General features: G+C 37.6%; 2 protein-coding genes across 2 annotated transcripts; one reads left to right on the top strand and one right to left on the bottom strand.

The window, feature by feature from the left end:
• Positions 1 to 8,185: 8,185 nt before the first annotated feature.
• map3k8 (mitogen-activated protein kinase kinase kinase 8) lies at positions 8,186 to 17,787 on the bottom strand. Its single transcript, XM_058406717.1, has 8 exons — positions 17,619 to 17,787; positions 16,294 to 16,650; positions 15,519 to 15,689; positions 14,381 to 14,642; positions 12,857 to 12,963; positions 11,939 to 12,091; positions 9,985 to 10,231; positions 8,186 to 9,902 (listed from the first exon to the last, which is right to left on the bottom strand). Exons 2-8 carry the CDS (start codon positions 16,621 to 16,623, stop codon positions 9,775 to 9,777), a joined length of 1,398 nt encoding a protein of 465 aa, XP_058262700.1. The 5' UTR covers positions 16,624 to 16,650; positions 17,619 to 17,787; the 3' UTR covers positions 8,186 to 9,774.
• Positions 17,788 to 18,168: 381 nt separating this feature from the next.
• On the top strand, positions 18,169 to 26,060 carry mtpap (mitochondrial poly(A) polymerase). The gene is made up of 9 exons (XM_058407315.1): positions 18,169 to 18,340; positions 18,773 to 18,939; positions 19,498 to 19,731; positions 19,983 to 20,207; positions 20,974 to 21,182; positions 23,024 to 23,250; positions 23,407 to 23,499; positions 24,874 to 24,947; positions 25,491 to 26,060. The coding sequence occupies exons 1-9, from the start codon at positions 18,187 to 18,189 to the stop codon at positions 25,860 to 25,862; spliced, it is 1,755 nt and encodes a 584-aa protein (XP_058263298.1). The 5' UTR covers positions 18,169 to 18,186; the 3' UTR covers positions 25,863 to 26,060.
• The last annotated feature ends 390 nt before the right edge of the window (positions 26,061 to 26,450 follow it).

Genomic DNA, 26,450 nt, shown 5'->3' with positions numbered 1-26,450 from the left:
AACAGTTTTTATTATATGATTATATTAAGGAAAGGTTTACAATAATACAGCTTCCCCATTACACCTAAAAGAAGAGAAAAGAAATAGAAAAGTTTTTATATTATATTATATTATATTATATTATATTATATTATATTATATTATATTATATTATATTATATTATATTATATTATATTATATTATATTATATTATATTATATTATATTATAGGCTAGGTAAAGGAAAAATCCACCCTGAATGCATATTGATATTTATAATTAACATGTGATATTCAGACATGTCCTGGCTTTATTTTTGGAGAAAAAAAAGTCGAAGGTTTTTGTTATTTCCTTGAGATGTTGCCTGAATTACATTTTGGATAAAAGTGTCTTGCATTACCTACAGTGCAAATCACCTGTGTGTTGATAGCTGATAGAAGCAGCAGTGGGAATTAGCTTGTGCTTCATCTTTAAAGAGTGCACTGCGGCAGCACTTTAGTCTCTCAGCTCATCAGTTGTATGCTCTGTTCAAACAAACTGCCTCAATCAAAGTCTGTGATATTTTGTTGCTCACTATCTAGTTGAGCTGAGTGGGAGGATGACCCCATCCCCTACTGACAACATCATTCACAAGAATTCTGTGTGATTGATCTACGAATGGAAAAACTGGACTGTTGTCCATTATATTTGATATTTTTTCTTGTAGCTGCAATAGCAATGCCCCTCTGTGATATCAGAGCAACACATCATACACCACAAATATTTGCATATAAGCATATTTATTATGTTAAGTGCCAGGTTTATAAGATCTGTCCACAGAAGACTATGCACATGAACCTTTTATGAAGGTTATTCAAACAGGTGCCAGCTGTCATAAAGACGTCACTTCTGATGTCGAGTTGATGTGTTCTTCACCTACATTAAATGTCATAACAGACTACAAATGAATGAAAACACTCTTCAGGCTGAATTCTGTTTCAGTTTTGTAAATATTTAATATATACGTTTGCCATATAGTCCTAAATGACTTATGTAGAGGTTATGTAGCCTAATTGACAACTAGCCTTAAATGAAAGGTTACATTTTATTTATAGTATGGACAGTACTTTAATTTTCAAAGAAAACTAGAAATATCTATAAAAAGATAAATAGAAAATATGTTTCTTTCATATATAAGAAAGGGATTAATTAATTGTTAGTTTCAAGTGTGTTCAAATGTAATATTTGACCTTTTTCCATAAATAGGTGCTTATTGTGTGTAACATTGCACAACATAGTAGTGTTGTGATCTGTGTAACTTTGAAAGTAAATCTTTCTCAAAAACATATTTTTACTGAAATTTTGTGCATAGTCTCCCGGACGCTCTCAGGCAGCTTAGTGTGTGTATGCCACCCTAATCACCGCGGTCTACATGTCTAACAGCTCGGATACACATGTCCAGTCAGGATATTCAGACAGGAGACTGTCCAGGCTGTGAGACGTCACCGCTGCTGGGAGAAACCCTGAGTAAAAGAACATAAACAAAGCTCAAGGCGGCACTTTGTAACTCAATACCTGTGGAATTCAGCTGGTAGACTTTTCGTCCTGTCATTAGCTTACTGCAGTGTCAGCAGAGACTGCATTAAAATACCTCCATTATTAAACATCAGACCCCAACTCTGGCCTGTCACAGAAAGAGACCTTTGTGAGCCTGGGTGTGTGTATGTGTGTACTGTATGTGTATGTATGTGAATAAAAGTGAGAGTAATGGATGACACTGAGTGTATCCTGTTTCTCAGGGATTTTGAAGGCAGCCATAATGTCAGTGGATGAATTGAGCTCCTATTTTTGCCAGGAAATCTTATGTCAATACATGTAGAGGAAAGGTAGTGGCCTGTGAAATCGTGTTTCTAAAGACCACCATGGTTCTGTCTTGTGTCAAACACACACACACACACACACACACAGTTTTAATGCTAAGGAAAAAGCATCTCAAATGTCTCTGTGGTTTACGGAACATGTACAGATATTCATCAAGCACTTCTTGTATTTAGTAAGTTTGCTGCTGAATGACATTGTTTCTTTTTCCTTAGGAGGTATTTTCTCCTGAAGAAGCTGATGTAATTGGATTTTCCATGCTGCTTAAACACCCTTGTCCAAGCCGTCTACACAAACCAGGTGCTACCAGATGCATTGCTGCTACACTATAAAATAAATCTGTAGCAGACTGGCTGCAAAACTCAAAAGCTAACACAGCTGTAAGGAAGAACTGACTTCCACTTAGTGTCAGCTCCTCAAAATAATATGTGCCTTAAAGGGTTATTGTAGACACGAATAAATGAACTGTCATTCAAATGAAAAGAAAACGATAGCTCAATTTGAGTGAGCTGTGAAAAGTGAGCTGAGATGCAATTTTAGGTTACACTATACTTTAAGAGCAGTGTTTATACAGCTACATGACACCTGCATAAGTACATTATGATATCTGACATAAATCTACATAAACATATATAAACGAGTCATCTGGCGTTAAGACTGCTTTCATCAAATGACAGATTTGGGGTAGGAATAAAGATGTGTTATGACATGTTCAATGCTTACATGAATCTGAAAGTCATGACAATTGATTTTAATGCACATCTGAGGTATCAGAATCAGATAACAGTAATGATGTGACATAGATTGCCAAATGGGGTTAAAATGATGCCTTGGTGTAAACGGTACTTTTGGAAACATCAACGAAAAAACAGTGTTATGACACTGTAATAAAAACTTAAAGACCTAATTCCTCTCTGTTTATTAAGCAACATGTGTTCCATATTGATGCTTATAGAATTCTAAATGCTTATGACAGTGTTATGACCCTGTAATTACAGAGCTATGTGCATTTTCTCTGACTTGATTAAAGTAACTGCAAGCACTTTATGAAATCATATGGAAATGCCAAAGCAAATCCCCGGGTTATATTTTCAACAGAAAGCTGTCTCTTGATTGAAGTGTTATGTCAGCTTGACATCAACTGACAAAAGCAATCTTTACTACAGCTGACATATGTCGGAATAAGCCATTATATATGCTTATGTAGTTTATGCCAGTTGTCAGGAAAGGTTGATGTAGGTTTCATGTAGCATGTAGTATGAACACTGCCTTTAAGTAAACTATCACTCAATGTGTTCTTTTTCCTCTTTTTACTGTGCTGTTTTTTATAACTATTAAGACATTTTACCCGTCCCAGAAGGAGTACATGTGGTCTTGCGGCCCTCATTTGTGCAAGCCTGCAAAGGCCACAGGACTGCATGAGCTCCTATTTCTCAATTTAGATTTAAAAAGGTGAGGCATCTACAAGACCTTAATTCACCCAATGGCAAAGTCCACATGATTGCAATCTCAATAGCGGTCTTGCATCCAGAACTCCATGTGATATTGGCTCCTATCACAGCAGATCTCAGTTTAGCGGAGAAAACAATGTAGAAAATATTGAAGGAAAAAAAGATTTTTTCCTCTCTCTTAAAAATGTGTGTTGTTTTCAATTATTTAACACATTACTTAATAGCCAGTGATGAAACTTTATTTACAGCCTCATCATTTGCACTATTATCCTAATCTGATTTTGCCCTTTTATTTGCTCTTGTGAAATTTCTATTTTGGTGCCATGAAGTCATGACAAAATAATTTTTTTTTAAAATGTCAGCGAATGTCATTTTTCTTAGAATAAAAAAAATGAAAAGTCACTGCACAAGCATTTAAGTCAGAAATGACACACAGATCACACAGTGACAATGCTTTGTCCCAATATCTTTTTTTTACACCAACACATCCATGAGGACTTGAGAATTAGTGAAGCACAGATATACCTTGTCAACCTGACCAAGTGCAGGGCTTAGAGTGTAATAGTATAATTTAAGAATGAACCAGCTCATGTGGATGCATGAATATAAATAGCCTTCAGGCTTTACCTTTGCGTTTTTAACAAAAGAACAAGTCCTTATTTCACTCTTGGAAAGAGATGAAAGTGTAGATTCAGTTGAGGATGTGTGTGCGTTCAAGTGTAGTTGTGACTGCAAGTGGATTTGCGTGTGTGTTGATGGCACAACCAGCATGCTGGCATTGTCTAGATGTTGCCTTTACCCATAGTGTGTGTTAGCTCAGTGAGTCAGGATATGACACACACTAGGCCATAACCCTCTTCAGCTTGGCAGTACCAGCCACGCTGGCAAGACTCACGTCTGGGCAGAGATCTGTGGATGCAGTATGATGCCCTAGAGGCAAACCTGGCTCTTTTTGCAATCACACACACACACACACACAGAGAGAGAGAGAGAGAGAGAGAGAGAGAAAGACCAGGCCCAGAACATTTTAGCTGGAGGCAAAGAAAATAATAATATGAAGTATGATTCATTTATTCAGAACATGAACATAGTGTGCACTGGCTCTGCTTTAATAAAGCCCATGTCTGGACTCTGGGCAGAAACATGCCCTGCTGTGAGGGTCTAGGATAAATTTCCTTCATTACATCTTAAATTCAAGCAATATAAAAGACAGACCAAATGGCAAAAGCTGGAGACTAAATGACAGGACCAGTACTAAAATTCAAGCAGGCACTTTCATTTAGAAACACTTAGAAGTCTTATTATAAGCTGAATAATAAAACAAAATCCAAATTGAACTCAACAATCCAGTCAAGTGAAAAAATCATAGAATATCTAGTAAGAGAAGCATAAAAGACACATACATGCAGGTGATGAGTGAGCAGAGCCCTGACTCCTATCATTAGTGACAAACAGGACACTGAAGCTTGCATGTCTTAGTTTTAGTTGGTTTGTTTGTAAAATAGGCATGTATGTCTTATGTAAAGTAATAACTGCATTCTGGTGGCTCTCTTGTTTGTACAGTCTGGAGATTAGGAGCCTGTGTGTCTCTGGCTAACTGCTCATTGAAAAAAGGACTATTGTACATAGGAGCTTACAATAACATCAGTGGTGCCATGCCACAGGCTATCTGTCTGTGCATAAGGATATTCAGTCATAAGCAGAAAGAGAAAAAAAAAAGGAAAAGAAAAACGAGTGAGGCAGATTAATGTCCAGATAACAATGTGGAATAAACAAAATATTTGTCATGAAGAGGATAAAGATGAGATACTGCTGAGCGTATTTCAGTCTCTCAGCCCGAGGCTGTTAATAAGGACAGTCAAGTTGAAACTGTTTTCTGGTGCTGTTTTAATGTTGTTTAGAAGTTCTTAGTATAGCAATTCAGACTATACTGTATAGATATAGATGGCCTGCTGCTAAGGATGGCCTCATATGGACAATGAAATATCATCGTGAGATTACTGTGGATGCTTCCACATGCAAATCACAAAGATGGCTGTAGATGCTGTTCCTTTGATAGCCTTAAGACTGGAATTACTACGAACAGTCTGCACTGGAGTCAGTTTGCAAATCACTGAGCAGTTGATAACTCAACCACCACAGACTTCAAGCTAAAACTAGAATGAATTCAGAAATGACTGTGATGCTCATACTTATAGGATTCTCAGAAGTTCCTGTTAACACAACTGCACTTTTTGACTATATGGTACACAGCTAGAGGAGGGAAATTATTATGATTTATAATCACACTATTTGAGGTCACACAGGTAAAGATGGGTTCCTTTTTGAATCTGGTTCTTTCCTTTTTTCTTCAATCTGTGTTGCTCATTAGAGAATTTTTTTTTAAATTAAATACAGATCATTAAAGTAGATGATTTAATTACAAGTTTATATCCGGGATTTATATATTTCTCTAAAGTATTATATAGTGTAATGTGTTTCTTTGACCATTAAGAGAGAGTTAGTGATTGAATAAAACCTGTCCTGTACTGCCCACTGCTGGCTGCAGGGTTTACTCACTTTAAAGAGTTTCAATTCTGATTATTTGTATTCGTTTTTTCTGTCTTTTTCTGCCTTTCTTGTCCTGATTTGTTAAGTAATAATTAAAATTTACCTAATGGTCATTGAAAGATTGAAAGGTAAATTTTAGAAACAGAATCTTAGAGACTCTAAGTGCTGTTTGTGTTAACATATCCCGTACCGCCATCTGCTGGATGTCTAAATTAACATATTTAATCAATTATATATATAATAATATATAATATAATAATATATATATGAACTATTCTTGAGGCAGAAACAGTTCAGAGGCAATTACTATTTTTACCCGAAACAGAACTGCTTAATAGATTCAACTGTACAAATACAAAAGGCAAATACAAATGCAGATGTTCATATCAGTTTTAAAGTTCCTTTAGACGTGTGTGTGTGTGTGTGTGGCCTGTGGTCTGTATATACATAACAGCCAGGCTCAAGAACATTTTTTTTCTCGCAGGCTATATTCAGCTCGAACAATTAAAACATTCAAAACTATACCCTAACATTTATAATAATACACAGGACTGTACAATAGACATTTTACATTTGTAAACTGCACATTTGTAAATAACATATCTGTATATAGTGTATTATTATTTAATTTTCTCTCTCTCTCTCTCTCTCTCTATACAGGTATATATATATATATATATATATATATATATATATATATATATATATATATATATATATATATATATATATATATATATAAATAAAAGCCCTGCATTTGGTTTGATACTAAACTCTTGCAACAATTTCTCATAAGCTACCTCTAATCATGCTACAAGAAGTAAGATATGTGAAAAAAAAAAATAGGGAAAAAACCATGTGATTAATAAATGTCAAAGAGAGAGTGACAGTATTGAGGTGATAATGCAAAATGTGGAACTAATACAAGTGGAAAAGCCAAACATTTCGCAGTGGAGCAAAGTAGCTGATCTTATTAGGCATCAGGGCAAAGTATTAGGTAATGTTGTATCATCAGTTTCCTTGGAAAGAAATTAGCTTAGTGTGAAATTACAAATAGTGTACATTTTTTTGATTCATGTATTTCTGTTTTAGATTTATAGATTAATAGGAATGTGAGAAATAATCCTATATGTAATTTATCTTACTTAAAAAAAAGCAGTCAGAAGATGAGGGATTACTGTCTCACATTCGCACACTTTCATAGTTACCGTGACGCCAACGGAAGACTGATGTGCAACCCACATCCCTTCACGTTCTACTACTCAGTGTGAGTGTCTCCCTTCCTCTCTCTCTCTCTCTCTCTCTCTCTCTCTCTCTTATCGCCACTTTCTTTTTCTTTTTTTTTTAATTCTCTTTAAATACCTCTCTGTCTTTATTCCCAGGCTGTAGCTGTATAAAAAGCATATGCTACACATGACCAAAAAAATATCACAGCTGTAACAAAAATTTTGCTGTGAACTTTTTGAATATTTTTATCTTTACATAGAAACACAGTATATACAGTATTATGCTGTGGCTGAATTTTAATTTTCCTGCTTTGTTCCTGGGATAGACACTCCAGCTGTCTCCTGTATTTCTGAATAAATGAATGAATGAATACTCACACAACAGCTAAAAAAAATCCAGTTTATAAGCCTGCAACCAGGATCATAAATTGCTTTATAAATTTGTTTAAGCAAAAAAAAAAAAAAAGCAGATTTTCCTTGAATTTTCCATAGAAAACAAGAAAGATTTATATTTTGATATTAAACATTTTATTTTAAACATTTATAGTCTCTATATGTTTCTGTTTCTGTTCCTGTCCAGTGAAGCATGATACGTGAAAGAGGGACAAAGTGTTTGGATTGGAATTTTCAATACTTTTTGTGTGGAAGTAAAAGCACAACACTAGACAAGAATGTGTACTCTTTTGATGTAATGATGTAAGCTTGAGGTAGCAGTCACCAAATTACAGTCAATCTGTAAAGTAAATATTAGCAAAAGATTAGCGTTGAAGGGAAGTGCACATGCACAGCAGTGAGAGAATAGTCACATGGACTGGTTGAGTCATTTTTACGATGGGGAAACTTATGTTCTCATACATATGTATCATTTCATATAAATGTATTGCAGTAAGTCCCTTCTGCTGGAGCTGACAGGCAAAAACCTATCTTTGATAAGAACATTTGTAGTTTGGTAAGCTGTACAGGTCTGTGTAGTTTCCAGAATTGAATGACTTGAACATTTCTACAGAAGTGACTGTTTCCACTGAACTTCTGAAGTCTAAATGTTCAGATGCAATTACTGTTTTGACCTGAAACAGAACTGCTTAATAGATTCAACTGTACAAATTTATACAGAGGCAGACGTTCGGTTTTAAAGTTTATTTACTTCATAGACAATTAAAAAAATATAAACAAAAACATGTGATAACTTCAATAAAATGTATCAACAAGTTCATGTTCAATCTATATCCTTCTGCAGAATCTCAACACAGTGTACATTCATACCAGACTCATGGTGTCAGGAAAAGACCACGCACCAAAGCAAATAATGAAAAATAAAAGTACACCATCAGAAATGTTTAATTGGTACAGTATAGTGAATATATTTAACATTTCTGTGTATGATTAAATGAGGCTACAAAACTACCACAGATATGTGCCACTCTACAGCTGTGTTGTAATTCTTGGCTAAAGCATGTGATCCAATGTGACTGTTTGCACTGCAAGTACTCAGCAAAACACATTCCACAGGAACAAGTTAAAATTTTCCAGGAACATCTGAAAATGACAACAGTACTGAAAACACATACATGGGCAAACATCCAGTGTCCCACCAAGCAATAAGTATATAATGCTAAATTCTGTAATGCCGTGCATTGTATTGTAATGATTATAGTGTGCTCAACACAACAGACGTTCAATGCACATTAAGCACATACAGTAGACCAAGGGTGTTCAATTTTATCCACAATGGGCTAGTATACTATAGCTGCAGAGCTTCATTCCATCCAAATAGGAACCACATCTAATAACTGAATAAAGAATGAAAATATACTAATCAAGTATAGCTCCTAAATTGACTGGTAAGATAACCTGCAGCCACACAGGAAATACATTCCTTACACAGACAAAGGATTTGATCCAGCATATCCTATTGAAAGTTTGTGTAGAGTTGACTTCTAGAACATGGAGGATAGACAATTTTCTTGCCCAATCTTTTATACAGTTTTTTTTTCTGTCTTTTACTCTACCAAAGATTTTGTGGAGCATCAAACTAATTGTATAAAATTAATTAATAATTAAACAACAAACTCTTGAATGGTCTTAAAAAGGCCCAGCCTCAAAGGATGCAAAATGTGAAACAGATCAGCAACAGTGCAGAACCCAGCATTGCTAAAATGAGTGATAACACATTCCCCAATAAAAGTAAGTATCAAATCAGAATTTTCTTCCATACTGTTCATCCATGTCTCATCAATATAATCCACTTACATGCACATCTGAGTATCTTTGCTATAATGCAGCGCTATTAAACTTTTCCACTTTATAATCCTTTATAGACTTCATGGACCAGTTTCTCACTGTTTATTAATTGTGGATGATATATACACAATCACCAAAGTGAGAGAATTTTTTTGCTCTTTTTTCCTTTTTGTCATTAATAGCACTAATGGTAATAATGTAAGCATGCAAGATACAACTCTACTGACACTGCTATTCCAGTTTCTATACCAGACTGCAGACTGAATGAGCACATGTAATTTCCAGCTCATCATCAAGAAAATCAGCCTTTTTTAACTGATACTTGAGGTGACTGAATTGCCAGTGGTTATGAAGCACAGGTTCCATATGCATGCATGGTCTGCATGAACTGTAACTTCAGGACTTTGGTACCTTATACATGTCCTACAAGTCCCAACTAAGTGTACATTCAAAAAGTCCTCAAGGTTCTTCTAGCCGTACTCTGCAGTCGGTGGTCCACGGACAAAGTTGTAGTAGCCAGCTAGAGCGCCGAGGTCTATGTAGAGGGAACCTTTTCTTTTAAACGGCCCAGAATCTTCAGTGTTGAAGGTTGAGGAGTCTAAAATAAGAAGAGAAAAGGTGAAGGAATGCAAATAACTCGACTGACAGGATGTGCAAGTGTGCAATGTCTGTGTGTTTACCTTGTGTGCTATCAGTCATCTGACTGTGTTGGCGTATGAGTGGGTGTGTGCTGTCTCCAAGAGCAGAGTCCAGACTCCAGCAGCGAGGCTGGTCTTCTCGTGAAGGGTGGAGGGCCTCCTCATTCAGGAGGTCTGTGGCAGAACTCCTCCGCGACGGGACTCTCTCCAGAGCTCGCTCCAGGAGACCTCGCATAGCCGGACTACAGTCTTCTGATATGTCCTCCAAAGGAGGAGCCTGCTTATGGATCTGCACAGAGAGAAGTACATTCAAATTGATTATGAAAGGAAACAGCATTGTAGCTGCTGAACCTATTATAATGCATGTCGTTTCCATTTGCATGAAGATAGAGGAAAATTAAGGAACTGAAAACCATAATGCTGTGACAGTGTTGTACAGCAGTAAAGTCACTTTACCGAAACTCACTGTGTGGCCAGGTGTGATGACAAATCTGACATCATGGGTTAACATTATGTAAAGGAATATCACCACAAACTCTCGTGCCAAGATCAAGCGCAAGTCATGAAAGACTGACAAAAACTGCAGCAGAACTTCACAAAGTCACAAGCAGAACCAACAGCACTGATATCTGTCTGATTGCATTCACTACAACAGTGTCATGACAAAATACTGAGGTAAAATAAATTGCTCATCTACACTCCATGATGGTTCTGGTCTTTGGGCAAAATTGAGTTAGACAGATTATTTACCCAATTATACATAAAAGCTTGGAAATTTAAAACGTTTCAAATATCGTATTCACTTTGATCTTATTTACAGTCAAAGCTTTATGGCTACAGATCTTACAATTACACAGTCTGGATTATATTCCTATATATCAATCTTAAATATTCCATATAATATCAGACAAATAGAATGTTACCATGAAGTAGGAATTGCACATCTTATCCCAAAGCAACCCTTGGCTACAGCTCTTTTTCGTTGTTTTTAACAGCATGTATATGTTTAAATAAAACCCATTTTGATTAAGCAGAGAAAGTTCAAATGACCAAAACTACTGCCCTATGACTGAAACAGCAGATCCAAATAAGCCAGATTTTTTTTAAAACTTACAAATGCTTTCTTCAGAAACCTTTTACTGTAAAAGCATATGCAATGTGAAAAAAGAACCCACTAGGTCATGGAAAAGAGAACTAGTTCCAATGCAGAAATACAGATGACCCAGTGCCACTGAGAGCATTAAAGAGGAACAACCATAAACTGAAAAAAAAACTGAATTAGATTTGCCGAACTGCAAGAGAAGAGTGTAGGAGACAAAAAGTCATAACCTCCACCGGCAGGGTGTTTTTCGGTTTGTGTTATGTGGTTGTTATATGAAGGAGGCATATCTAACCACAATCACAAAATGCTTCCATACAGTCAAGGAAACAACTGACATACATCTACTGTACACAGTCAGATTCATGTATTTTTTAATGTGTGTAATTATTAACTGGTTATGGATTTATTTTGATGTGGGAGTCTACTGTTTTTTTCTCCCCTTCATTTAAACTAGTATTAGTGTTCGGCACTTAAAAGACAATACATAGTGGAAACACTGTAGACAGTGAAGCAGAAATCTAATATTAATTACAAATTCAATTCAATTTCATTTAAATAGTGTCTTTAACACCAGATATTGTAACACAGCAGTTTTACAGAAATTCACATGTAGATTTAGAGCTCTAACGAATAGGGCAACTGTGGCAAGCAAATAACCCCTGAACTGACATGAGGAAGAACCCCTAAGAGGAAACAGACTCAAAAGGGAGTCCCAGGCGAGTATCAACATGTCCCTGTGAACGAGCCGTTACCACAGAAATGATAACTTGTACAAAAATAACACCTCCGGACCAACCAGAATCAAGAATTCAACAGCACTGTGGCATAAAAATAAAAATGTCTATTATTGCAACTTGGCCTCAACGTAAAGCCCTTTATATGTAATATACTCACTATGTAGAGGTACGACGGGTATGCGGTGCGTGGGTATCTTCTCACCCACGGTGGGCTACCGGTCTGCATGTGAATAATGGTGGTGCCCAGGCTGTAGATGTCTGTCTTTGTGTTGTGTCCTCGACATAAAACCAGCTCCGGACTCATGTACATCTAAACAGGTAGAAAAAAAAGATAATACTCAGTGATTTAATTCTTCTATGCCATACACTTTGTAAAGTAACATAAATATTAGCTATGCTTTGCATGTCAATCAGAAAATCTCCCGACATTCTGTGGAGTTTTACAGGGATATTTTTGCAGATGATTACTTCCTTATGTTGAACAGAAGATTACAGAAAGATATATAACTTTTCCAGATAATTGCGTGAGGAACACATGAGCCTCATCTACTGTTGAGTAGCTCTGTTGTAAACTCATCCCTCAACATTTATCCTACTAAAATTATCACAGAAAAGAAATGAAGCGCTTAACACCAGCTGGGAATATAGGGAATTTTAGAGTCTGGCAGTCAGCATATTGCAAATCATCTGCACTGTGGACTTTCCAGGCAGGATCAAAACTGTGTGTGTGTGTGTGTCTGTCTGGGAGTTTCCCCACTAAGGAGTAAACAAGACATGAAGTTAATAGGGGTCGTGACACAGGTTTGCTAATTAAAGCTCATTTAAAAGTTGATGTTTCTTCAGAAAGAATATACAAATAAAATATTCGATGTCTAAAAACAATATCACAAACATTTTTTAAATAAAAATATTTGCTCAGTATGTGTGGGAGCTTCTCTAAAACTGTTGAAGTCCATTTCTTATATCTGATTTACAGTCACAATCATGAAATGAATCATATGTGAGTTTTTTCTTTTATTTGAGTGTAGTTTATGGCTGATCACCCACACACAAACACACTCATGCACACACTCACCTCAGTCCCTCTGAGGTCTCTAGGAGTGTACACATCTTCTGTCATCTGCACTGTTAGGCCAAAATCCACCAACACAGCTTTGGCAGACATCAGCACAATATTACTGGCTACAGGGAGGAAAAGAGAGAAAGAGGAAATGATAGAGATAAGTATAAAGATACACAGGTGATATGAGACTTGGATACGGTCACTGTAAAGCAAGAGCACAGCACTGAAAGATTATGCTCACAGAGACATAATTTCCTTTTTCCTATTATTTTGCTGGCACTGTGTAACAAGTTCACTCTCAAAACATCCTGCAAAATGGCGAACACCACAGTACAGAACACTATGTCCAATCACATGTATTACAACACTCTGTGTGCTCTCTCTCTCTCTCTCTCTCTCTCTCTCTATCTCTCGCGCGCGCTGGAATTTCCAGAAATCTAAAGGTCATGGGTTTTAGTTCTTTGTTTTCACTGGCATTCAGGCTGACTTTAAGGAAAGGGAATGCTGCTGGCCTTAGCTTGGTTACTTTACTATGACAGAGTTAGACTGTGCTTCTACATGGTTCAGAAAGTAAACTACAGAGTACAAAACAGCTAAGAAAACACAGCACCACTTCCTCCTAACACTGGCCTAGATTCCAGTTCCTGCTAATTTGCTACCTGGCCTTTACCAGACAGGGGTGTAATCTGATTTACCTGAAATACGCTTAGATGTTTCATAGGTATGCATATCCTGCTTTAAAACAAACTATGATTCATTGGAGATCTGTTTAGGTAAATGCATGACTTGCACATAACAAGAAAAGCAGTGTAGTTGTAGTTGGCAGAAGGAATAATTTGTGCACCCACAAGTTACTACTGCAAACCAGGTCACTTTTCTATAGACTTCTATTTACTATTAGTTGGTGATCTAATGCAATACAGAGTTATTCTGTTAACTATTAAGCTTTTCTGGGAATTACATCATTCTTTTTTTTTTTTTTTTAATGATGAGAAGTAATCAGCCATGCAGATTGCTCCAACAAAAATGCACTGCAAACACGGAGTCAGAATTGTTGACACCTTTAAAGCTAACTTACAGAAATATATGCATCTTTAAATTAATGCAAATTTTTGAAATGTAATGCAATGTTATTATATGTGCATGTTTCCAGATGCTTCAGTAGCTGCATTATGATTGTGCACCTCCAAAGTATTGCTAGAAAGCATGCATGCATATAATATTTGAGTAAAGTTCAAGCAACCAGTTTTTGTGTTACTTTATCTTGTAACTAAAAACAAACAGCTCACATGTGAGCACATCTTTGATGTATAGATCAGAAGAATATATAGAAACTGAGAGAGGCAGAAAGGAAGAGAGACCTGCTGGTGCAGAAGCAGAACTACTTATAGTTACGGTGCAGCAAATGTGAACAAAGGTTGACTGTCTGTGTTGGTACAATGCAACATTCATAATAATATCACTTATTCAAGCATACTGTATGTCTAGAGAAGCTTAAGACGCTAAATATCAGGAATGTAAGTGCATTAGACTCACGTTTGATGTCGTGGTGTATGATGTTGTGCGAGTGCAGATACTCCAACCCACGCAAAACCTGTTGTGTGACCCAAATGATCTCAAACTCTCTCATTGGACCACAGCTCTCTAGCTTTTCCAGAACCGAGCCTCCTTCTCCAGCCTCCATGAAGAGATACACACTCTTCTCCCACAGCAGAGCCCCGTACAGTTCAGCAATGTTCTCATGACTGAACCGAGCCTGGATCTCCACATCTGCTGGCTTGAAGTGCTCCAAAGGGATCTGGGTATGATTATGGAGATGGGCAAAAGTTTAAATATATAACAACCAATATATTCTTAGATGCATACCTGGGTTTGAAAGGTTATTAAGCTTAAGCTTGTAATTTATACAAAGCATGCAAATTGGTCATGGTAAGAGAGTGTGGAGAAACAATTGTAGTCTCAGACTTGGGGACTCTTACTCTCAGACAAGTGAAGAACTAACAGGAAGTGTTTCTGATTTCTCTGAAGTAGGTTCGCGAGTATGTTTATACTGTGCAGTGGTCAGGCTCGAATGGCATCTGTAGGATGCCTGTTTGAGCTGGTGAAGTTCCTGTCAGGTTTCTAGTTTCAGCATCTGTAGGTTTAATAATAATTATAAAAACCAACCAAAAACCACCAAAGAGCCTTTTAGGCAAATCAGGTCCTTTCCTATCACATTCTCTTCCTCTTAAGAAAACATTCTTTAATTGCGACAATGCAGTTGTTGCAGCATTCTGCCTTTCTGTTCCTCATGCCCTCGTGGTTCATGTGAATGTCTCATGAGGGCACACATGATTTTTAGACTGTTTTCCTTCTCTTGGTCTATTTTTGGCACGTCAGTTTGTACCTATATTTACCTACAGTTATGACCATATAACAGCTTTGTATCTACTAATAGACTCCCAGGAGCAGAATCAATGTAAAAAGTGACACATCACTATGTTTGCTACTTCATCACAACTATTTAAAACTGCAGCCAAACAGGATGAACAGTAATGAGCTGATGGGAAAACGTGGTCTTACTGCTGACAGGAAAAACAGTCTGTGCTTTTGCCTGGAAGACATTAACCAAATGGGAGGGAAGAAGAAAACTTTGGCAGACAGCACACAAATTCCTGGTACAGCAGGAACTCACCCGTTTGCATGCCATTCGCTTGCGTGTTTCGACGTCTTGTGCCAAGTGGACTTTCCCGAAAGAGCCTTTGGGAACGTGGCCTGAGCCTGGAGCCTTGTAGGTCAGCCTCCACGGAAATAGGAGCACGTCTAAATCAATGCGATAGCGGCCCTCCTTTATAACCATGTCTGTCTGTAAGGGTGCAGTGGGAAAGAGAGGTGAGATGTGAAGCTGCAATTAAAAACTCGTGGGAACATAAACTGCAACCATACAATCAATTCAAACTCTGAAATAAAGTCTACAAAGGCAATCAAAGAGCAGTACTAGTTTATAACACTATGTGCCAGGCACCAAAATGATTCACAAAAACTCAGAGGCTAACACTTTCGAGTGATGATCAGACAGGAAGTACTCCTTCCTGTATCACTTTTAGACATACATTGTGTCTGATATTGTATCTATTCATTAATCCCTTCCACTATAGTACATTATGGATGTTAGGGTACATTTCTCAGACACTGAATTATTGCATTATGGAATTTTTGGAGTGAAAGATCTCCAAAGGAGGAAGCAGAAGGATAGCTGCCTGTTTTCTTGAATGCTTTGCAGACAGGAATCCTATAGCAGCTCATGTGCATTTAAAAATAAATTTACTACTACAGTAACACCATTGTAGCAAGTCATAGATTCCATAGATATCCTTCACAAACCCCATTTTTCAAACCCTAATCCTAGAGTAGAATGCCAGACTATAAACTAAATGTAAAAATCTTCAGATTAAGATCCCATTCCTCACCTTGTTCAGCACTACCCCGAGCTCCTCCTCTAGCTTGAACAGTGTGGAGGCAGGTGTGTTGGACACCATGTTGACAAACGCCAGCAGGTCCGTCACATTGCCGTACCTCACTTTGTTCTGCACACGGGAAACCAGGTCAGGCGAGGCTCTGTCATCCGAGAGCTCGTTTTCATCCATATTATCTCCTGACAGACCCTCCACAAGTGACTCGCCTGACTCCTCTTCGTCCTCTCTGTCTGAGCAAAGCCTCTCCACAGCCTCGATGATGTCTCCAATATTCATGTGTGCCAAGAGTAGTTCAAAGCCAACATTTTGGTTCTTGAAATCCATGTTTTTGAAGGTAGAATGCTCTGAAGACTGAAAGACATGACAAGGGCATCTTTAATCAGTCAGTTAAGTGTATGAAATTAAAAAAAAAAAAAAAAAATTCAATAACACTTCTTCATGAAGTCAAAGCCAGGCAGATGTCTGACCTCAGACAGCTTATGCCAAACTCAGTGTGTCTGCACCTGTCTGTTGTTTGTTATACAAATAAGGGACTTTTTTCTTTTTTTAAGGAAACAGATGTGCAACTTGACTTTGTGAATAGATCTGGTTACTTTTTTAAGATCCTTTAGCAACTTAAGGATCCAAGTGCCAAACTTAGCAATGCACAATCGATTCATTTTCTATTCTGGTATAACTTTATTCTATTCAAAGCGCCTATAAGCAATTATTCATACCGATCAGTACATATACGGATCATGACGTCATCCTGCGGCCAGTAGCGACTTCAAAAAGCGTGCATTAGCCCCAGACACTCTGAAAATACTCTAATCTGACCTTCTACTGCTAAATGGTAGAAGGCAAAGTGTCCGAGTTGTTTGTTGATTGTTTTATAAATAAGGGGATTTTTGAAGGGGAAGGAAAAGCCCAAGGCAGAACAGTAGTCCCCTCACATGCAGTCAAAAGTACCGACTGTCAAAAGCGCGAAAATACAGCAGCACTTGGGGAAAACATTTTAACAGGTCAAAAATTACACAATCCTGTTATTTATAAATAAATACATAAAATCAGGTAGTGTTTGTAGCATAAATTTCGACAATGTTATGATATGAAATACACCAATATGTCAAGCACAAATGCCAAAAAAAGCACAGCAATAAAGCACAACAAAATCACTTACTGTTTGTTGAACGCAGTTATAATATATATATATATATATATATATATATATATATATATATATAGAGAGAGAGAGAGAGAGAGAGAGAGAGAGAGAGAGAGAGAGAATATATTGTTCTCGATTTTAGCGTGTGTATTTAATCAGTAAGTTTTCCACTCACCTCTACAGACGTTTAGATCACATGGAAGCTGTGCGTGTGTCGAGCTCCATTCTGTGAAATGACTGCAGTACTGCCCGTGATGGGGTAAATAAACCGTGGGCTTTCATTCCACTGGCCTTCTACATCACAGCCTCCCACATCTGCGGTTTCGGTTCTGCTTTTCAAACTCTCCGAGGTCAGTCTGTACTTTTATAAATTAGTACTAGCGCCATCTAATGGCTCTTTAATTTAATTGTATTTAATTTTGTATTTATTTTTTGCTACCCATGCAGCTTTATACTTTATAGTGAAAATATATATATATTCACTAGAGTTAATTTATCAGTGGCAATATATATATATATATATATATATATATATATATATATATATATATATATATATATATATTATTCTATGTCATTTAAGTATATATATATACATATATATATACATATATATATATATATATATATATATCCCGAAAACGAAACTTTAAGCACACGTACTTCGTGTGAAAAATATATCGAAAGCGCAAACGCGGTTGCCGTAGAAGCAGGAGTGCGCATGCGCCTCTTTCAGCCCAACAATGGCGGCCTGCTTTGGGATGTGTAGGTTACATATGAAAGGAGCAGAAAGACTCGTTAAATTGGGGCAAAAATCGGATTTACGAGCTCGGCGGATAATCACCACATCTACCTTTGCAACTAAAGCCCAGACAGTTAAAAAGACGGTACAAGCTGGTAAGACGAAATCACTTCATTTTCGTTCACCACAGAGGCAACCTCATGTTGTCAGGTTGATGGGCAAATGATCGTAATATAACATATTTTTAATACTATGTTTTAATTTTCTGCTAACTTTTCACTGAAATAGAGGTTTGCTTCATCTGTCTGTTGTGTCTTCTGAAGTTATTTAGCTTGCTTGTTATAAATGAGATGTGTACATTTACATTTAGTAGACGCCTTTATATGGAGAGACTTATTTATGTCAATTTTGACAATTTATGTCATTTTATACAACTGAGCAAGTGAGGGTTAAGGGCCTTGCTCAGGATCCCAGCAGTGGCAGCTTGGTGGATCTGGGATTCAAACTCACAACCTTTCGATCAGTATTCCAACACCAAGTCAATTTTTATGTCAAATTATTCATCCTTGAATTTTAATCTGATTTAGGTGTAGCAGCTGGAAAGGAATCATTTTCTGCTCTCCAAGAGGAACGACGAGAACAAGCTGAGAGGTCCGTCCTCATCAGCTGCCCTCCAAACATCAACCAGAAAAAGTTCTTAGACTACATCTCCAAACATGGACACATAGAGAATCATTTCTTCTATCAGTCTTATGTAAGTATCAGTGCAGATTCTGTAGGTTTTTTTTTTTTATTGTCTGCTTTCAGAGCTCTCACTCAGCCAGTCTCCCTGTCACGCTTTACTGCCTTGGGTGGGCTTCACAATACTACAGTCGAAAGCACAGCTTTGTATCCTTGTCAGACAAAATGAAAAAGACAAAGACATTCATTTTATTTCAACATAATTTGTGTGATAAGTTTAATAGTTTATCACAAATAACAAAAGTGACATAACAGTGTATGAAATGATAGCAATAATGAAAATCGAAATGATTTCAGTTTTGCAGTTTACATTATCCTGATGTAAACTTTCTCTAATAGCTGGCATGCTGTTTTCTCCATATTATGTCAGCTTTTGAGTGTCAGGTCTTTGGGTGTTTTGTTCTTGCCCTCTTTTCTTGACATATATTTGATTTCAAGTTTGGACACCATTAGCGTCATAGTAAACATTTGACGAATTACTTGCGTCATTATTTCCAAGTTATTTGAAAGTGCTCCTTAAAGAAGTTTATGAAGACTTAATTTGGATGAATGTTTGTACTTTGTTCTCCAGGGTATTTATGCCGTTGTGGAATTCTCTACAAAGGAGTGCATCAGTGCGCTGAAGGCAAACTGCACCATACCAAATGTCCAACATGAAGCAGCCGTACCTTTCAAATCCCGTCTCCTCTCACTGAAGTGGACAGGGCAAGGCAGCCAGTCAAATGCCTCAAACACATTGAAATTCCAAAAGCATTTACCTATTCCTATCAATGAGCTCACTCAGCATCTCTGCAAACAAGAGAGTGTAAGTTAACTTATTACAGTCCTACACTGTATGTGCTTTATGATGTTCATGTACAAATAAACATTTAGAAGAATTTATAATAGCATTATCAAGTGATACGTTATTACACACTATGACTGATATACCAGTTTACTCACTGTATTATATAAATGAACAGTGTTAGGTGGTAACTAAATATCCACTTTTAGCTGTCAGATATGTCTAAATATGTTTAGAGTTAAATCTGTTTTTCATCTCGCCATGTGTTCCAGATAGATCAGCAGCTGCAGTGTCTGACTGATCTCTATCAGCTGACTGACGAAAACATCAGTTTACGGTTCTTGGTCTGTTCACTGCTTAGAGACATCGCTGCTGCTTATTTCCCAGAATGCATCATCAGGCCTTTTGGCTCCACTATAAACAGCTTCGGAAAACTGGGCTGTGACCTGGACATGTTCCTGGATCTAGATGGCATCAGTGGGCTGAATCAGAGGAAGGTCAGTAGATATTTTTTCCACTTGGAGACCATTATGCCGTCTTTGAACTGCTGTTGCATCAGTCAGCTTTCAGCAAGAAGGAATTAGTGCCAATAATGAGTAATTCAATAATGACTTAAACCGCACTGACCTACTAGTTCCTCAAGAGATCTTGGTTGCTGCTGCAGAAAGGACATTATCAACAGTTATGTTTTTTACTGTCCAAGGTCACCCAAATGACGATGGGTTCCCCTTCTGAGCCTGGTTCCTCTCAAGGTTTCTTCCTCATATCATTTCGGGGAGTTTTTCCTTAGCACCATCAACTCAGGCTTGCTCTTTAGGGATAAAATTGTAACTTAACTTTAAACTTTGTAATTTTTCTATGTTTCCATACTTCTGCAAAGCTGCTTTGAGACAATGCCCATTGTTAAAGGTGCTATACTAATAAATTGAAATGAAAAATAATTAATTCTTGGAAGCCTTTAGAAGATGAGAACGCTTCATGTACATTATTCAAGCTATAGCATAAGCAAGAGATGCTGGTTGACATGCTTTTCAGCTTCGTATCACTCACAATGCGCACCATGTAGAATAAAAAAAAACTTCAGGTATACTGCTCAGTTACAGAAAATTAAAAGCGCCCTTTTCTTTAAATAAATCTTTAAATTAATTTTGACATGGCCGTTTAACAAGGATGAATTACATTAGCATTTAAGAATTAAAAATCATCCAACAAAGATAGATTTTAGATGTATATTTATGTAAAGTGCGTTCTTGACTCCTCCAGGGTTCTGGTCTGTCCCTTGAATATCAAGTAAAGCAGGGGACGTCAGAGCGGACGGTCACACAGAGCATCCTTTCTGTTATTGGCGAGTGTGTGGACCAGTTCGGCCCAGGCTGTGTGGGCGTTCAGAAAATCCTTAACGCTCGCTGCCCTCTTGTCCGATTCGCCCACCAGCCTTCCGGCTTTCAGTGTGACCTCACCGCAAATAACAGGTAAGATTAATAATAAATCCCATGACATTTAATGATTCATACAGAGCTTCTGGGGTGAAACTGACAGTTCAGATGGCTCATCTCACTCAAAGCAAATATTAGCACTATGTATGCACAGATACTGTGTTTATTTATGCATATGTTTGTTTATGAATAACTCAGTCATCCAAAGCATCTTTTAATACAGAAATATTCCCGGATTCACAGGATTTTTATAAAAGATTGTCAGAGGTGAAGTGTATATTTGCACTGAGCGTATTGCTTGTGCATTCTGAAAAGCAGCTAAGGAGAACGAGAAGTGAGAGTCCACGTAAAAAAAAAATGTACTCATAAACGACAGTGAAACTGCACTTTGACACAAAATAAAGTTGAGCTTAAAACTAAGGCACTGAGTAAAACTCAGTGTTGGTGGGGAAAGAGGAGGAGAGAGCCTTTTCTTAGGAATGCTGGGGGAGAAAAGGTGAAATGTTGAACGTCAGGCTTTTCTGTGCGTTGTGCTTATTTTCACTTCTATTTCCCTCACCCCCTTTTTGAAAGTCATAGATTCAAAGGTGACAACATACAGAAACTTGTGTGTTTTGTGGAGGCATGATGTATAAGTGGCCGAACTCTGATACCTCTGGGGGAAAACCCCGCCCTCTCACAAAAATCATGGAAAACATTTCAGCATAAATTCTAGCAGAAACCTGAACGTGTGAAGGAAATACTATGCGCTTTTCCTGCTCTTGATAACCTGTGAATGATTTCAAGAAACAGGAAGTCCTTGGTAAATACAAACTCTTATGTGTGTAAAAAAAAGAAAAAGAAAAAAGAATCGATTCAGCAGCTATCTTGCGTCAATGTCTCCCTCCCTTCCTCTGTCCTCCCTTCCTCTGTCTGAAAGTCTCTACTACTGGGTTTCCTTTCTGCGTCACTTTTTCCTTATCTAGAAATAGAGAAAGTCATGTGTTCTTAGATGTCTGGCTTGCAGAGACGTCAAATGCTTTAAACTATTAATTTGGCACAGCATATAGTTTTTTAGTTTTAATTGTATAAAAAAAACATATCGGTAAGAAGTGGATTGAAATACAGCTGCTAACATTTCACATACCCTGTAGGTGTGCAGTGTATCTATATGATATAAATGATGGAACCTTATACTAGTATTAAAAGACTGAGGCATTGGCTTTAAGAAATACACACTGCAGTACACTTGATATACACTTCAGTTCACTTTTGTCACTATATACAATGTGCATTATGCCTCTAATTAAGTGCATTATATATAATATACATTGTATTATGTATCTCAATATACATTTTAATAATAAGATCTTGTAAACTCTTGGTGTATATATTCTTTAAATTCCTTTTACAAGTGTTCTGTTAACAATATATATTTTTTTTGTATTATATACAATGACCAGTTGTTGATTAAACAGTTAAAGCTCTGGGTTGTTAATCAGAAGGTTGAGGGTTCAAGCTTAAAGGCTCTGCTCAAGGGCCCATCAGTGGCAGCTTCATGGTGCCTCACAGCTTCACTGATGGGCCCTTGAGCAGAGCTCTCTCTGCTCCCAGAGGTGCTGTGTCTAAACTGGGATATGCAAAGAAAAGAATTTTACTGTGCTGTAATGTATATGTGACAAAATAAATAAAGGCTGCTTCAAAGACAATAAAGCATCTCTTACTGGAATACAGAAATCACTATTCATGAATTCATTATGCTATACATCTTTATTGATTCAGTAAAAAAAGTAAGCAGATGGCAAGGACCACCATGAGAGTATCTAGAGTGAGCTAAAGATTTTTGTGAAGTAGCACTTTTCTGAAAATGAAAGTTGTCTGTCCACTTGTGTCCTTAGGGTGGCGATGAAGAGCTCTGAGTTGCTTTTTGTCTATGGGAAATTGGATGCACGTGTGCGACATCTGGTGTTCGCAATTCGATGCTGGGCTCGTGTGCACAGCATCACCAGCAGCATTCCTGGAGCCTGGATCACTAACTTCTCTCTTACAGTCCTTGTGCTGTTCTTCCTCCAGCGCAGGACGCAGCCATTACTGCCCACTCTGGACCAGCTCAGAGACCTGGCAGGTATACCGTCTACTATACACCATTTATTCACCTTGGTGAAGAAAAAAAGTTCTATATTATCCATTGTAGAGTATATTCTGCACAGACGTATTTAACATGCATATACATCACAAACTCACAACTTTGTATGTCTTGCTTTGTGTGTGTATTACATAGACCCTTCAGATCAGTGCATTATCGAGGGCAATGACTGCACGATCGTCAGTGACCTGAGCAAGATTAAACTACAGAAAAACTCAGATACACTAGGTAAGTAGACAATAAACTATTCAGGATTTCTACTTAATAAAGCAAAAGTTTCTGGACAACCATCACTTCCATAATTTTTTGTTGAACACCCTGTAGTCCTCTTTTTGCTGATTCACTCTTCTGGGAAGGCTTTCCACTACATTTTGGCTGTGGGGATTTGTGTTGATCTACTGTAGATGCAGGAGTATTAGTGAGATCAGCTTACTGATGGTTTGTGAGGAGGCCTGGGGTGCAATCAGAGTTCTTCCTACTCCTCGAGTTCATCCTTAAGGTGTTCATTGAGAATGAAGTCAGAAGCCTTGAGTTATTCAACATCAACCTTGAAAACCATGTGTTCATGGAGCTTTCTTTGTGCACAGGAGCACTGTCATGAAAGAAAACTAATTCTACGGCATATAAATACAGTGGAACCTCAGCATACAAATGCCCTCCCTTATGAATTTACACCTTAAAAATTTAAATTTTGCAAGAAATTTGATTTGGAATACGAATAAACTGAAATGGACGCAGACTAAGTTGCACCAGAAGCCGTTCAAACACTTGTTCGCATCATTGAAAAGCCAAGCAAAGCGAGTTTATGAATTTTTTTTTTTTCAGTCAGTAAAAGCTGTTTAGAAAGAGTCAACCCAGCGTTGCCTTCGGCATGCGTTCAAAAGCTACGCAATTTTTGTTGTGTTTTTTTTTTTTTTGTTGACAGATTGGTGGCGTGGGTTGTCTGTTCTATTTTTAGCCCAAGCTTGGTGGCATGATTTCATATCAAGAGCCTTGACATGGAATGCTTGGCTTGGGTCAGTTCTTTCTAAGCAACCATACAGTTTACCTACATACTTCTTATTTGTAATATTGGTAATAATTTTGGGTGGCTGAAATGGATTATTTGCATTTACATTGTTTCTTATGGGAAAATTCGTTTTGTAATACAAATATTCGCCTTAAGAACTCGCCTCCAGAACGACTTGGATTTGTATGCCGAAGTTCCACTGTATGTCCTGAACAACTGTGATGACTGTGGATAAACCACATATGGGTGTGTTGGTCAGGTGTCCACAAACTTTTGGCTGTATACTGTATGAAGGACTGTACATTTCTAATATGAAATTTGAAGGAAAAGACAGTTTCCTATCAGTTTGAAATGAAGTTCAGAATAATTATAATTGAAAATGTCTATCATTTGATGATCTTTTTAGCTGTTATTATACAGGCCTAAATGTATGTGAATATTAAATGTAAATGTACATAAATATAGACTTGCAGTGTGATGTTGCCAGGAAATATTAATATTAATAAGAACAAGTCAATTCAAGTCACGTGAAGAATAAAAGCTTCATATTGACCTGAAAAGAACACTAACTAGTTCTCATGTGTCCTCAACAGAGAAGCTGCTGCAGGAGTTCTTCGAATTTTATGGCAATTTTGCCTTTAGTTCCACGTCCATCAACATACGGAAGGTGCGTAACAAATAATGTATATTCCTGAGCGCACAGATTGCTGCTTGCTGGAGGCATCTGACTGAAAATAAGTAGTAACCTTAATGCATTAATGTGAAGCATTATAATCATACTTGGCTTTGCCTTTAAAACTCATAACACATCTCATGCATGACAGATGTGAGTGGGTAGGGGATAAATATTTTGAAACATTCACTTCCCGTGGCCACTCAGCACGCTGTATATTTCTATACCCATGCAGACACACACACACACACACACACACACACACACACTTGAGCTGATGTATTGAGGGGATGCTGCTGCAGCTGTAAAATGCAGACCTTGGCCTCTAAATGTGCCGCTTCTGGGGAATCTATCACCAAGGCACTGGTCATTTATCAATTTTTATCTTTCTGTCCACTCTGTTTTACTGAGTCATCTTCCATAAAGTCTCAGCTGTGTAGGTGAAGAACTGCTGCAAGCTCAGGACCTCACAGTTATTTTAGTTCAGGAAAAAAATTGGAAGTTGCTCATATTAATTTTTAAATGTATTCTTTCCAGGGAAAAGAGCAGAACAAACCCGAATCGACCCCTTTGCACATCCAGAACCCATTTGAAACTGGTTTAAACGTTAGCAAAAACGTGAACTCTACACAGCTGGAGCGATTCGTGGCACTCTGTCGCGAGAGCGCCTGGTTCCTTGAGCAGAAAGAGGTGCACAAACGGAGTGCTGGTCAATCAGCAGATGTGATCCCACCTTGGGGACTGGCTGCCCTCCTGTTGCCTTCTGTGGCTCAGTCAGCAGGGGTGAAGGGTCGCAGGAAGAAGAAGCATCAACCGGCGAGCGAGAGGATAAGGTCTTTGCTGGAGTCAATAAAGAGCAACAGTGGAGGAGCAGGTGTGAAACAGAATGCTGTTAATAGCCACCACTAGGGGACAGCATGCTTCTGGACTTTAATGAGGCTTGCCTGTGGGTATGAAACAACCGTTTCACAAATTCAAAGCATCCCAGTCAGGCTGTGGTGAGTCCAGTCTGAAGAATCAGCTCCACTGTCTGATGGTTTTACCACAGCCCAGCCAGTTTGAACCACAATAACAAAACAACGGCACATTCATAAAAAAAAACAAAAACACTACAGTGTTTCCCTTAAGGTATTTTGGGCTATTTTAGGTTTTTGTAAACAAGAAGCCTGATAGTTTGTTGTTCGTTTGAGTCTGATGGATAGCTGACAGTGGAGATTCACTCACTGTGCTCAGATTAAAGAGATCACGGCACTCTAGTGAACCAGACAGGCAGCATTGTGGTATAAAGCCATATGGCGTCTGAATGAATGTGTGTTCTGTGGTAATCTGGGCTTTATCCTCCAAGTTAGTGTACATAAACTACAAAGACATTTATCCTATATGCAAATATAATTAACTCCGTTTTATATGAGATTAAATGACTTTAACAAAATGTCTGCTTTGTGGTCATTTCAAAAGCTGTTTTCTTCATTGTCTTTAAAAAATAAGCCAGGAAAA

Source organism: Hemibagrus wyckioides, linkage group LG13 (genome assembly GCF_019097595.1).
Source record: "Hemibagrus wyckioides isolate EC202008001 linkage group LG13, SWU_Hwy_1.0, whole genome shotgun sequence".
Lineage (NCBI taxonomy): Eukaryota > Metazoa > Chordata > Actinopteri > Siluriformes > Bagridae > Hemibagrus > Hemibagrus wyckioides.
The sequence above is the reverse complement of the archived record's forward strand: the minus strand, read 5'-3'. Positions and strand labels throughout refer to the sequence as shown.